This window comes from Melozone crissalis, unplaced genomic scaffold, assembly GCF_028551555.1.
Source record: "Melozone crissalis strain CALT ecotype California unplaced genomic scaffold, PUWL_Pcris_2 ptg000004l_1, whole genome shotgun sequence".
Classification (NCBI taxonomy): domain Eukaryota; kingdom Metazoa; phylum Chordata; class Aves; order Passeriformes; family Passerellidae; genus Melozone; species Melozone crissalis.
The window spans coordinates 4,614,946-4,628,025 of NW_026535782.1; the positions used below are offsets into that span (position 1 = coordinate 4,614,946).

Genomic DNA, 13,080 nt, shown 5'->3' on the forward strand with positions numbered 1-13,080 from the left:
CCATCTTTTATCTTAAAAAATGCTCCCATTCAGGACCTCTTGTCTGTTCTCTACTTTTGTGTCTGAAATAAATACTCCAGTCACATTTTCAAGCTTTATTTCACAACAGTGAAAATATAAGCTGAAATTCTTTCACAACCACTTGATCTAAGGAGCTTCAAGAAAAATGCTGAATACAAAACTTGTGGTAAAATTGTAAAAGTTGGCAATATGAAGATTGAGAAGAAGAGCATGTTTGCCTTGCATTTTGATTATCAACCTGCCTTTTACAGACATACCTGATTCTCATCTGGCCTTTTTTATAGCTCCAGATCTCAGCAGTGATGGAGGAAAACTTGGTATTGGGATTAGCTCTTAGAACAGGCTCAAGCTGTTCTGTATGTTGAGCTTGGTGTGTGTCCTCACAGCCCCTCCCCACTTTTATGCCACCTTTACCTGGCTGGTATCAGCCAGCACATTTCAGAAGGGCAATGGTAATTAGGCATGCTATAGATAGCCATGGAGTAGCACCTTATCAGTGCTACAAATATTTTCAACAGCTAAAATAACCCCAAGCAAACAAACCACAAACCCCTCTAAGATTACATGAAGTTTTACCTCCTTTGCAGATGAAAAGCACAAACAGGCCACGCCTAGTCTGAGAGGACATCCCAAGCTTTGCCAGCAGTTTACAGACAGACACTCCATGTATTCAACAAGCAATTTCAGAGTGAACAGCCTCAGAAAACAGGGATGCCACTTGAAGTTCTGGAAAACACCTGATGCTTCCTGGGGGATCACAAGCAGGGCAACTCATCGCGGGGCCTCCTGGTTTGTGAATGCCAAGTGACTGAAGCTCAACTCCGGGCCTCACTGACAGGCCGCTGTCTGGGGCATCTGGAGTCACTCTGTGGTGAAGCTTCCTAAAGGATTGCCCCTTCTTCTCTCTGGTGACAGGAGGGACTGGCCCGGAGCTGTGCCAGGGAAGTATAGGCTGGATATCAGGAAAAGATTCTTCACCCAGAGGATGGAGGGACACTGGAACAGCCTCTCCAGAGAGGCGGTCACAGCACCAAGAAGCGTTTGCACAACGCTCTCAGGCACATGGTGTGATTGTCGAGGCTGACCTGCTCAGGGCCAGGAGCGGGACTCTGATGATTGTCAGTCCCTTCCAACTCAGAATAGTCTGTGATTCTGTGATTCTTCCAGCCGGCCTGAGGAGGAGCCTGTGCGCCCGCTCCATGGGGAAAACGAAAGCCTTTGAGTCGGCAGACCAACAGCACGGCGGCGGCCGCCCGGGGAGGCTCGGAGGCGCTGTGCCGCCGCGCTAGGAAGCGGAAGGGCCGGCGGCGCCGGGAGCGGGCAGGGAGCCGCCGGAACCCCCGAGGGCCGCCCCGCACGCTGGGGGCGGGCTGAGGGCAGCCGAGCCGGAGCGGCGGCGGCCCGGGCTGGGGCTATGCTGCTGCGCCTGGCGCCCGAGTTCGAGCTGCGGAGGGACGTGCTGCCCTGGCTGGCGGAGCGGGGCTGCGCCGCGGCTCTAGGTAACGCTCCGGGAGGCCGAGGAGAGCCCCATCCCTCCGGCCGGCCGGCCCTCCCTCTCTCCGGCCGCCTCCGTGCCCTCCCGCCCGCGGAGGAGCCGGGCTGCGGGGAGGCCCCCGGGTGCGGGTCCGCGGGAGACCCCCGGGCAGGTCCGCAGCGGGAGCTCCGGCCGCGGGGGCCAGGGAGGGCGGCGGGGGAGCGGCCCCGGGGCCCCCCTCAGTCCCTGGGCCCCCCTTGGCCCCTGGGTCCCCTCGGCCCCTGGGCCTCCTCAGGTGCCGGGGCTCGAGGGGAGCGACCCTCGGGTGCCGGGGGACTTGAGATGGGCAGGTTTGCTGTTCTCAAGGAGTTTCTGACATGCCGAAAACACTTCTACACATTTGCTACACTCCACAGCTTGTTTCTTCTTCCTGCTTCTTCACACGTTTGGGGCTTTCTCTTTTTCTTCTCCCCTCCTCCCTGCCCCCCGCCAAAAAAAAAAAAAAGTTTCAGCATTACTCCCTCTCCCACGCTGCTCCCCTTTCTGGGGGGGAAAAGCCCCACAGCCTGAACGCTTTGGTGTGCCTGGTAACGAGTGTTGGTTTAAAATTAGATGCAGCGTCAGCTGTCACTGCACCGTGCGATCGCCGGCATAGCGAGCGCTCGGGGTGGTGGTTGGAAAAAAGTGACCTCCCGTGTTCTTGGCACTGTGGCTTTTTGCTTGTTATTCGTCTGCAGAGCAACTGGCTCAGTTCTGCTTTTCAGAAACTGATGAAAAACTTAATCTAATAAAATTATAATACAGTAAAAGTTATTGCTTCAGTAGAAATACCATCGATATGCAAGTGCGATGAACTTGAAATGCCTTCAGTTGTTTTTACTTTACTTAAAGTACTTAACTTGCCTCCTGCATTGAGGGGCTGTTTGGTGACAAACCAGAAAGTATCAGCTTGGAGAATAAGTTAATTATTTAGCAACCCATCATTTAAAAAATCTGTTAAAAAATAAAAAATACTTCACATTTTCTGCATTTACTGAACAATTATTGAAAGGTATATTGGAGGGATCTGAGGTAAAATTCTGAAATTCTCCATGCATAATTGATTAATCTATGAATTTATTAGTTCATCAGTGATGAATTCAAAGATAAATCAATCTATATGTTAATGAAATAAGGGTCTCAAAATGGCACTGACTTATGTTTGGGAAGGAGAAAATTGTGTTCAGTCTTTTAAAATGTAATGAACTCTTCCTTCAGTAATATCCCTGGTAATACAGAATTATAAGAATCTAGTTTGGAGGGTGCATCTATCAAATACCAGCACTGCTGTATCGCATTTTGACTTATCTGTGTATAGTGACTTCCTCCTCATGCAGTGCTGTCATATTAGGAATGTGAAGGTGGGAGGTAGGGATTTGAAAAGATTAATTTAAACATCAAAGAATTATCTAATCACAGAAAGCAAGTAATTTTTAGGAGTCATAGTACTTTCTGTCAGTGTTTTCAGATGTTACTTATTCATATTTATTATTTTCTCTCCTAAGGACTTGAAAGCACTTGATAGCATGTGAGAGCTGCTAATTGCGTGCGAGCTGGGAGTAGCTGTGATGAGAGGAAGGGAGCGGCAGGCAAAGTGAACCAGCCTTGTTCTCTTTATTCCACTTAATTTGGTATGAGCTGTGTATAATGGTCTTCAGGAAATCAAACTCTGCATCCTCCTGATTATGTTGGTCAAAGCTGTGTGCTGGGCAGGCAGGCTGGCTTGGCTCATTTGCAGCCCTTCATCTGCTGGTCTCAGCTGTGGGCATGAGGAAGAAGTTGTAGTTCTGTGTGCAGGATTTTACTGCAGGAATTTCCAAGGGCAGAGACCATTGCCACTTCTTTGCCTCCATATTCCCACTGACTGTTCTCTGGAGAAGAGAAACTCTTTCTGACACAGAAATTTTTCAGCTCCTTTAAGATGTCTGTGTCTGGTGATAGGTAAATTCATTGACATGGACCTTACCTTCTTCTCTGCCAAAATTCTGTGCTGAAGAAATATTGCATGAGAAAATGTGGAGACCAGAGTACTCATCTTGAAAGTTTGAGGTGGGTGTTAAGTTCCAGGAAGCTTCAGATAAAAAAAAGAGAACATATTACCTTTGATTCTCCCAGCTGTCACCATCTAGCCCTAATATAGTGGTACTATAGTGTACTCTGAGTGATCTGAAACCAATAGAAAGTGATGTGTTGCTCAATGTACAGGAAGGGTTTTCATTGTCCTCCCACAATCAAATGGAAAATTTACTTTCTTCTGATAATACTTGAAAACAGTTTTATTTTTTTTTTATCACTGCAAGCTGTATAAGCCAGTTTATAGTATCAGGCTTGGTAAACTAAGTTTCACTAAGTGTCTTCCTTCTATCAACACTTTGTGATAACTGCCAAGTAAATAGTGTCAGACTTGACTAAATGCTTGCAGAAGGTTGAGGAGAGTTCTTTATGTTGATGCTTACTGCACTGCAGGCCACCTTTATTATAAAATTGAGACCAATCATACAGCTTCAGTCTTACTAAGGGCAAAACTTCCACTTCCAGTACAAATTCCATCACAGATAAACACATTTTTGATGGCTGCAGTGATGAGAAAACATAAAAGCAGCATCAGGAAAGCATACATTTTTCTCACCTTGAGTACAATATTTAATCTTTTTTTCTGGTGATTTTCTTTTTAATTTGTACTGCTTTGTCCAGATATGCTCTTCTCTTTCTGTGTCCATCTTAGCTTCCTGCTTATTTATTTCTATTTTAACAGTACTCCTTAATTCACATCCCAAATAATTTTGTGTCCTACATTGTTTAGTTTCCTGTACTTGCAGGTAGGTTGTATATATCTCTATGTGGTATTTGACCTTGTGGTTCTTTGAATTTCGGTGGGTTTTTTTCTTTATTAATTTCTTTTTGGTGGAGGAGGAGCTAAGGATGACACAGGAGAGGTAGTGTTGGTGTTATAGAAGTAATCTAAAGTCTAAAGATGTAGTTTATTTTCAGGCTTTCCTTTGAGATGCTGAAGAGGCAGGTGTGAGCAAATGATATTTTCCTCAGGTTTGTTCTCTCTTCCTGTAGTGGCCAGAGGACTGCAGTAGGGCTTAACTGTCTGAACCCCATGTTGTGTATAGTGAATTAATGCTAGGGGGTAATTTTGGTTTGGTTTGGTTTTTTTATTCTCTGTAAAAGCACATTCCATTTTCATAACAAAAGGTAGTGGTAATTAGAATCATAATTCTAATGAAGAGGCAGGTGTTTACAAAAATATTTTCTTGCATGTTTTGAAGTCCCTTAACTATCTGTGTTGAAGTTTATCAGATTAAAATCATAGTGTAAGAAGTACTCCCTCTTTTTCCAGAAAGGAGTCATTTTGGCATATGCAAATAAGTATTTACAAGTAAAAATGTATTTAGCATATTTGCTTTAAGTGTGCATAAATTATAGGATGAACCAGCTGAAATGAAAATCCTGTATCTTTTTGTACTTTTTATTTCAGACACTTCTGAGAATTCATCAGCACTCTATGTTGTAAATGTTGAAAGAAATGGAAAAATTATTTATACCTGGAAGGTAGGTCCACCTTGGAATTTAATAAAAATATAGTTGAGAATAATACTCTGTGTGAACCTAATTGAGTTCTTGTAGTTTAATTTTTTTGAAGTAAGTGTTAGAACATGGAAATACAACTGATTACAGCCTGGGGGGGGGTTGGGCAGTGGGAAAATACCTGTCTCCACTTCAGTCAAAGGTTAAGAATGATGAAATGGAGAGTAAAGTACTCACTTAAGTCCATAGGGTTTTTGCCCTTGATTTTTTGCTGGCCCAAAATCTCCCCATGAATGAAATGCAATTTCTTTAAAGCACTTATGAAGTGCTTTAAAAACATAGAATTTCACACTCAGTTTCTTAGTGAAGCCTAGCTATTAAATTCATGTGCAGTGCTTTAGTTAAATGTTTTCTCCTGCTAAAATGTCTTAAGATACCATTTATCTAGCACTTTTTCTGCATATACTTTTCTTTAAGATTCATCTATAACACTATTTTGCAAGTAGTCTGAAATGATCCTTGTTTATTTGATGTCTTGAAGTATCTAGAGCTGGCTTCTTAACATAGGATTCTGCTCTTTATATGTTTTATTTTTACTTCCAAATGGGTTTTCTAATGGTTTTAGAAAGTGAGATTTTGTCTTCTCATTGTTCTTTTGATGAGACAAGCTGTGTTTCTTGACTGTGCAGCTCAGAGGAGTCTGTAGATCCAGCTGGATCCTGGAGGATCTTGGTTCTTGAGGTGTACAGAAATGAGATGAACTGCAGTAGAGTAGGGGTGCCTTTCATTCCTCTCTGGCTCAACAATGCTAAAACTCTCCAGCTTCCCTAGGGTTAAGGGAAGAGGTGAGGCCTTCACCAAGGCTTTAACTTTAATATGCTTTCACTGTGGGTGGATGTTTCCTTTACTACAAGCATAGGGAGGGGAGTCTGTACAAGACAACAATAACCATAAAAACAATTCTAAAGAGTGTGTCAAAGTTTGGGGTTTTTTTCATTGCTTAAGACTCTACAAGACTTAATACTTAAAACTATGTAGCTCAGCAGGAGATCTGGTACTCTGTGTGTGTGGTGTTGCTGCTTTGTAGCACCTGTGGAATCTCACACTAGGCTTTTTTGGGCCTCTGACAGTCTAAATGCCTTGTGTGCTCCTCAGGCCCTTGCTGGCACAAGGGGTGAGCTGTAGCTCCAGGTTCACATGGCTAGATGTAGGTGTGTGCCTGCATGCTGGGTGTTTAGGCTGCCCCTGGAGCCTGTAGGGTTGTGGCCAAGGCAGCTGGTGGAGCTTAGGAACTGGCCACTGCAGCCTGTTCTTTGGGAGGAGGTGTGTGGGGTGGAGGGTGTAAGCTACACTGAGCTGGCCTGGCTTGTTTCCTCATGCCTACAAATAGAAAACAACCTTTGTCTTTTAAGTGAGAGACAGTCAAGTGTATTCTGTGTGAAACCAGGGGAAAGTGGACACTGAGTTTTATTTCAAGCTTATTTTAGAGTATTGTGTTGTACTGTGGTTTTGACAGTGTCTATATTTTGTGCCATTAATAGTTAATGCAAAGGAAGATGTTTTTAACAGAAGTGAATTCTATTTGCAAGGTAATGCAAGAATCTTCAGAGTGCACATGAAAACAAGTGTCCTAGTTTATGCCTAGTCATGGGCATTGATGTAGTTCTGTCACCAGTCTTGTGAAGTGTATTTTTCAGTATCTAAGTAAGATGGTGTTAACATTTCAAACACACTTGAAAAAAAAAAAGTTATTTGTGAAAGCACTTGCTTAATCTTAAATTAGGAGGCCTGGAGCCTGTGTTTTAATATAAAGACATTTTGTTTTCCTTGTTTAAATCAGAAGTCAAAGACTTTTGTCATTGCCACAACAATAATGACACACTTAGAAATAGACCCCTTAGGAAGCAAATACTCAGGCTTTTGTTTCAACTTCACAAAGCACGATGCCATAAATTTGTAAATAACCACAGATCTCTGCCCTCTCCCCCTAAGCAATTGTTAAAAACAATGAAGCTCACTGTGGAAGTAGAAGCCTGTGTGGCTGGATTTAATGTCAGTAGTTTAGCAATTTAGTGCCTATACCCAGAGCACATTAATACACATCAGTTTGATTTGCTATCCAGTATATGCTGAGAAGCAGAATTTTCTTTTTTAATATGTTTGGAAAATTTAAGGTATGGTAAAAATTAAGAAGTAGTAAAGTTTTGATTTGTAGTCCCAAACATTTGTAAGTGCCTCGAACAAAATCATCATATATTATTTATCAGTAAGCTAGAAAGGATGTATATTATGTTACTCTTCAAAGGCAGAAGGCTAATGGTGAGCTTATAAAATACTTAGCCTTCAAACAATCACTTCCTAAGGCAGTGAAATCCTTTTTCCAGGCTACAGCCAGATCACTGGGAGCTGATTTTTGGTGATGTTTGATGGTTCTGTGCTCCCTTTTGACCACTAAGTTGGTGAGGTTCAGAATTCCAGCCTTAAACCTCCAGGGGCCAGAGCATCCCTATTGATTCTTGTACAGACATCTCTCTTCCTGGCCCTATTGCCTGTGACTAAAACCAGTTTAGAAGCAAAGTGAGAGAGAGGCATTAGGTTTCTGCAATGGCTTGTGGGCTGGCCACATTTCAGCTTTATCCCATGTGTTAGTTCTAAAAGGAAAAAATAAATCTTTTGTTCTCTTGGAATTAGAATTTGCTTTCTTGGAATTAGATAATTAACTGCCTGTTTATTTATAGGAGAGGGAAGTGTGTGAGGGTGTGTGTCAAGGGGCTGGGAGACCAGGGAGGTAGGGAAAAAAAACCCCAGTGTTTAACTTTGTGTATATTTATATTGCTGTTTGTTTCCATCCATAGGGAAACCAGAGAAACACTCACATTGGATTGTATGATCTGCAAACGAAGCAAAACGAGGTGAGAGCAATACCAGGTTTCTCTCTAGTGACAACTGTGCTGTAGTGTTTCAGATTTTGATGCTTTGCAACACAGTATGTTATGTCCTTAAGGGGTGTATCCTTGTTGGAAACAGAAAATATGGGATATTGGAATGATTCTCAGTAGTGTTAGAATGCACCACATTGCAGAACATCTGAGAGGCTTGAGAATAGTAAAGCATCATGTCTGCAATCTTCATTTCTAAATAACCTTTTAAACAACAAGTCCTTTCCACCTCTCTTCATATTGCATACATGTGCCAAGAAGTAAATGTTTGGGGTTTTCTTTATATGTGTTTATTCTTGGTCTGTTTGCTGATACCGTTATAAGAGATTATTTTATTCTAAAACTGAACACATTGCAATTCAGTAACTAAAATCATGACAAGTTTTTGAAGGTATCCCCATAGTAGTATGAAATGAGTGAAATTTTGTATTTATTTAAAGGTCTGCTATGCTCTAGTGGCAACATAGAGCTCAAAAGCACCATTAAAAAACAAACATGAGGAAAAGGAGAACTATTATAATGGAAACTTGAAATGTGGTTCTTCTGGGCATGAGAAGATATGGCTTAAAGATAAAAACTGTGGGACAGCAGTGTTTTCCTAAGAAGCAATTAGATGGTTTCCTTTATGGAGTTTGAAAAAGCACAGTTATTAACATTACTGCATTTCTCTGTAGCACCTCTATATGTTTGAGAAGAATCTGCACATAATCAGCTGTTCAATCAACAATGAAAGGACCTTATTGGGTAAATATGTGCTTTATCATTAGATTTTTTTGGTCCAGATTTAGTTTAGTAGGATGATACATTTGGGTTTAGAATTACTTAAATGTAATTAAGTGTTAATTAAACCTATGTGTTGCCCACAGCAGTTTATGAATTTCTGTGGATCCATCATCAGATAACGTAGGTAACAACATAAGGACACAGCTGTGACAATATTGCTGTTTTAATAAATCATCTAAGACACACTGCCCCTTTGTTCACTTTCTCCTCCTGCATTTGTGCATACCGGCTACATCTAGAAGAGCTTCTGACATTCCTTTAACATAAATGTTTTTGATAAAAGAATTGGTATGCTCATTCTTCAGGGATGTTTGATAAGATTAATGTCCAATATGCACACTCACTGTGGTTGTGTTGGTGTTTTCTCCCCCACAGCAGTCAGCTTCTGTCAATATACAGAGGAAGAAAGAGCAGCTCAGCTCTTACAGTCAGGTACTGCAAGTGGATTTCTTAATACTGTTTGAAATATTGTATCTTTTCTCTTTCTCAGGTATTTCTGTTTAAAAAACAAACTTGCTTACATCAAAGAATATTATCTAAAACTTGTTCTTTTTGCAGTGTCCAAGTATTTAACCTTGCTAATTGAAATTCATCCCATTAACAATGTGAGAGTGCTAAAGGCTGTGGATAGCTGTGTTCGAGTACAGGTAAAGTATCCAACTAGTCTGAAGATAAGCCAATTTAATCTGCTGTGCTAGAGAGAAAACATGGTTTAGTGCAGAAATATCTCATGTTATCTTGCAACTGTTACAGAGATAATGTTCTCTTCAGAGAAATAAAAAATGTCATAAAATGAAACTTAATAAAATGTTTGGTATAGAATATTTCTCCAACATGAAGGCTACTTTTTTATTTCTCTTCAGTCTTCCATAGTTTGCAGTTATAGTGACTGGTAACTATTAGTATGTAATAATAGCTATTTTTATTAATTAAATATCATTAGTGTGTCTGATTAAATTTAAAAATACATAAATACCCAGCTGAAAAAACCAGAAAAAAAAATTAGATAAATGTTCTAAACTACTTTGGTTTTTACTTATTCTGTGAAATTTTCTGTATAGTTTCTTTATCCAGTTGAAGGCAGAAATGCTTCTAGAGAAAGTCGTCTCTTGCTAGTTTCAGAAGATAAATGTGAGTTAATGTTTTCAAAGTACATTGTCATTCTTTTACTTCAAGATGATTGTTATAGATTGTATTTTTGGTAGACTTTTATTGGGGAAAAAAACCCAGGAAAAAGAAGGGTGTGAGTTATTCTAGGTATTCCAAAGGTCTTTCAAAAACTGTATAATTTACCAGGTTTTTTTTCAGTGTTAAAAGAATGGCCATCTTTGTCTACAGTTAGTTGCTTAGCTCTTGCATTCATCAGGTATCTTTATTTCTAAAAAAGCTAAAACAGACTCCTTATAGCTGCCTACATAAATCCAGAGCAAATTAATTGACTGAAAGATGTCATTTAACATGGGAAATGGGACAAGAATAGAGCAATAGTTCCTTGGACTCAGCTAACATTGCATGTTCAGCCTAACCTAATGGTAGGGAATGGATGAAATGGACATTTGGAAAAGACTGAATTTTCCCTTCTTATTATAGAGTGAGATCTCTTATTCCATCCCCTTGGAGAGGCCCATCTTCCCTGAGCTAGAACCAGCCTTGGGAAGGTGGCCCTAGGTGGACAGAGCTAAATCAGAAACACAACATCTGGGTGGGTGTTGCACTTCTCATGCAGGCCAGCTGTGGATAACTTCCAGCAGTTTTGTGTGGGAAAGGGCTGTGAGGAATGTTCATGGCAGGAGGGGAAACAGGTCAGGGATGCTCTTGGGCATGGGCATGCAGCTCTGCAGACTCTTTCTCTGCATGGGGGCTCCTTGGCTTGGTTGGGACATTCCAGTCACTGCTCCTCAAGCCTGGGCTGGGCTGGGCAGGGAATTCTGTCCATGAGGTGTTATGGCTGAGGCCACTCTCAGCTCAGGGGAGGAAGAGACTCCAGGTCTCTGTGTAGGCACCTGTGCTCATGTGTCACAGATTTCCTCTTGAACTTTCCTGGCCCTAAAGTGTTCTTACAGAATTCTAAGAGGTGAGCTTGTTTAATGAGCTGTATAAAAGCATTTAAAAATGTTTGTAATGATTTTTTAAATTTTATTTTAAAGATATTGAACAATTTGACATTCATGTTGTTGCAGAAGAAGAACGCAAAGTGGTAAGATTCAAAAATCTTTGGGTTGGAGGGGTTTTTAAATTAATTTAGCTGAAAGTTTTGAATTTTTTTTGTGTTATGCTTGGGCAACACAAAGTTTATTAAAGAAAGCATTGATTACTATGGCAACTTATGCAGATGACCACAAAGCTGATTGAAAAACTTTACACCTTGTAATCTATGAGGAATTTTTTTTATTTTACTGGGTTTGTCATGTATTACTGAATGCTTCTGAGTGTTAGAAGTTGGGAGTAAACATAGTGTTTATTAATTTAAAAACTATTTTAAATATTTGCAACCATTTAAAATATTTTCAGAGTTGCCTTCCTAACCTTGTCTATTGTGAGTCTGTGTGGAGCCAATAGAGGATTTACTTAAAAATCAAATGAACAGAAGATGTAAAACTTAGATACAGTCTGAGTACAGTGAATGTTCCAATCTCTGTTTCCCCTCATCTCTTTTTCTAACATGAGTTTGGCAAAAAATTGTGGATGTTCTTCTTGAAAGACTTATTGTTAATGAGCACTTGTCTAATAATATAATAAAATAATGTCTAATATTGTAAATGATTGTGTCATGAAAGCCAGTGTTTTGTGTTATGGAGGTGAATGTAGTCTTTGAAGGAAAAGTTTAGGACCTGATTTTTGTCCCTTTGTAATCTTTCATGGTTTTTTCAGTTTGTCATAACCCTTTAAGCAGATGCATTTTATATGCTAGACTACAGTAGTGGATTTAAGTATAATCAGAAAACACATTGATCTGATGTCCTTACAAACAGTTTTGTTTTGGTTGACATGAAATCTCCCTGTATCATGCAAGTGTGCATGGATACAATCCCAACAGTTTTCCACAGTTCTAGCCTTTTCTCTACTCCAGCCCTCTCTCTCACATGGCTGAGACTTGGATAGAAATCTCTTTTGGAGCTGACCCATTCCCTTCAGTAGTTAATGTAGCTGATTCTGAACTGACTGTGGTATTTCCCTCCTCTCTGAGGAAGGGTGCCTCTGCTATTCTTCGTTCACTTTGAGCAGTTTAAGTGGTGAATTTCTTGCAAGCAAGGAAGACTGAAAGAAAAGATTTGTTAGTAGGTGCACTCTGAAAACTGTGCTTCTGATCTCTTTAAACTCAGCACCTTGCACACAACAAAGGTGGACTTCATGCTGCTGACAAGGAGCCTGTTCCTTCCAACCTCCTTGCTCTTTGTGTGTGTTCTCTCACTGCTTTTCTCTTTAAAGCACAGACTGTGCATAATTGTTGCAAAACTTTATTTGATGGCTTCTAATGTTTTATTCTTTCCCTGTAGGTGGTTCAAAAGTCAGGTCAGCTTCCAAGAGTCAAAGTTGCAGATGACCTCGTTTGGGCACAGTGGGATATGATGGAGCAAAGACTCTTCTACATTGTTCCAAAGGTGAGCTGAAAGTCATTCTTGCAGTTTTCTTCCTGCCTGCCTGGTGACAGTGAAGTTTTAAGTGTGTGGAGTAGCAAGTAGGTGTTTGTTTTCATTAGGCTGGTCTTTCTTGTTCTTGCCTTGAATAACCTAAAGCAAAAGCCAAACTTGCTGTAGCTGCTGTTGTGCTTAGTACATTGCAAGAAGACTGGTGGTCTTAATGCTTTCTATAAAAAAGGTGGGCTTGGTTATTTCTTTTTTTTCTTGTTTTAGAAAGGTCTTTTATTCAAAAGTATCTAAATCTATCCAAAACTGCTGTGGGTATAATGCCTCTCTTCTAGGGAGTTCACATCTCGAAAGTATTTTGTGTGCAGACTTACTGAGAGACCAAATGAGGACAGATTCTTGGCAAAAAGCTTTGAAACTCTCAAAAAAACCCAGGGTTTGGGTTTTTTATTTTGTCTGAGGGACTAATTGCACTTGATGCATTCTCTGCAAATAAATATAAAAAATTTTCTTTACTCTTCTTAGCCACGAGAAGAGTGAATGTTAGGAAATAACAGGAAGTGAACTGTGATGGAGAAATGTATTTATGTTTTTGTGTCTGAGATACCCATTTTGAACTGACTAAAGCAAGATGCAGTTCTTTTTGCCATATAGGTAGATATGGAAAACATTTTTTAACTTTCTAAAATGTGTGAGACGTGTA

General features: G+C 40.5%; 1 protein-coding gene across 2 annotated transcripts in view; it reads left to right on the forward strand.

The window, feature by feature from the left end:
• The first annotated feature begins 1,424 nt into the window (after positions 1-1,424).
• The window catches only part of GSAP (gamma-secretase activating protein), a 43,595-nt gene continuing 31,939 nt past the window's right edge, over positions 1,425-13,080 (forward strand). The window contains exons 1-9 of one of the 2 annotated variants that reach the window (XM_054275149.1): positions 1,425-1,520; positions 5,019-5,092; positions 7,924-7,980; positions 8,682-8,751; positions 9,166-9,222; positions 9,349-9,437; positions 9,852-9,921; positions 10,938-10,987; positions 12,288-12,392. In XM_054275149.1, coding sequence (XP_054131124.1) covers positions 1,436-1,520; positions 5,019-5,092; positions 7,924-7,980; positions 8,682-8,751; positions 9,166-9,222; positions 9,349-9,437; positions 9,852-9,921; positions 10,938-10,987; positions 12,288-12,392 — 657 coding nt within the window. In that variant the 5' untranslated portion in view covers positions 1,425-1,435. Of the gene's footprint in view, positions 1,521-5,018; positions 5,093-7,923; positions 7,981-8,681; positions 8,752-9,165; positions 9,223-9,348; positions 9,438-9,851; positions 9,922-10,937; positions 10,988-12,122; positions 12,187-12,287; positions 12,393-13,080 lie in introns of those variants that run through there. The other variant, XM_054275157.1, reaches the window with a different exon arrangement.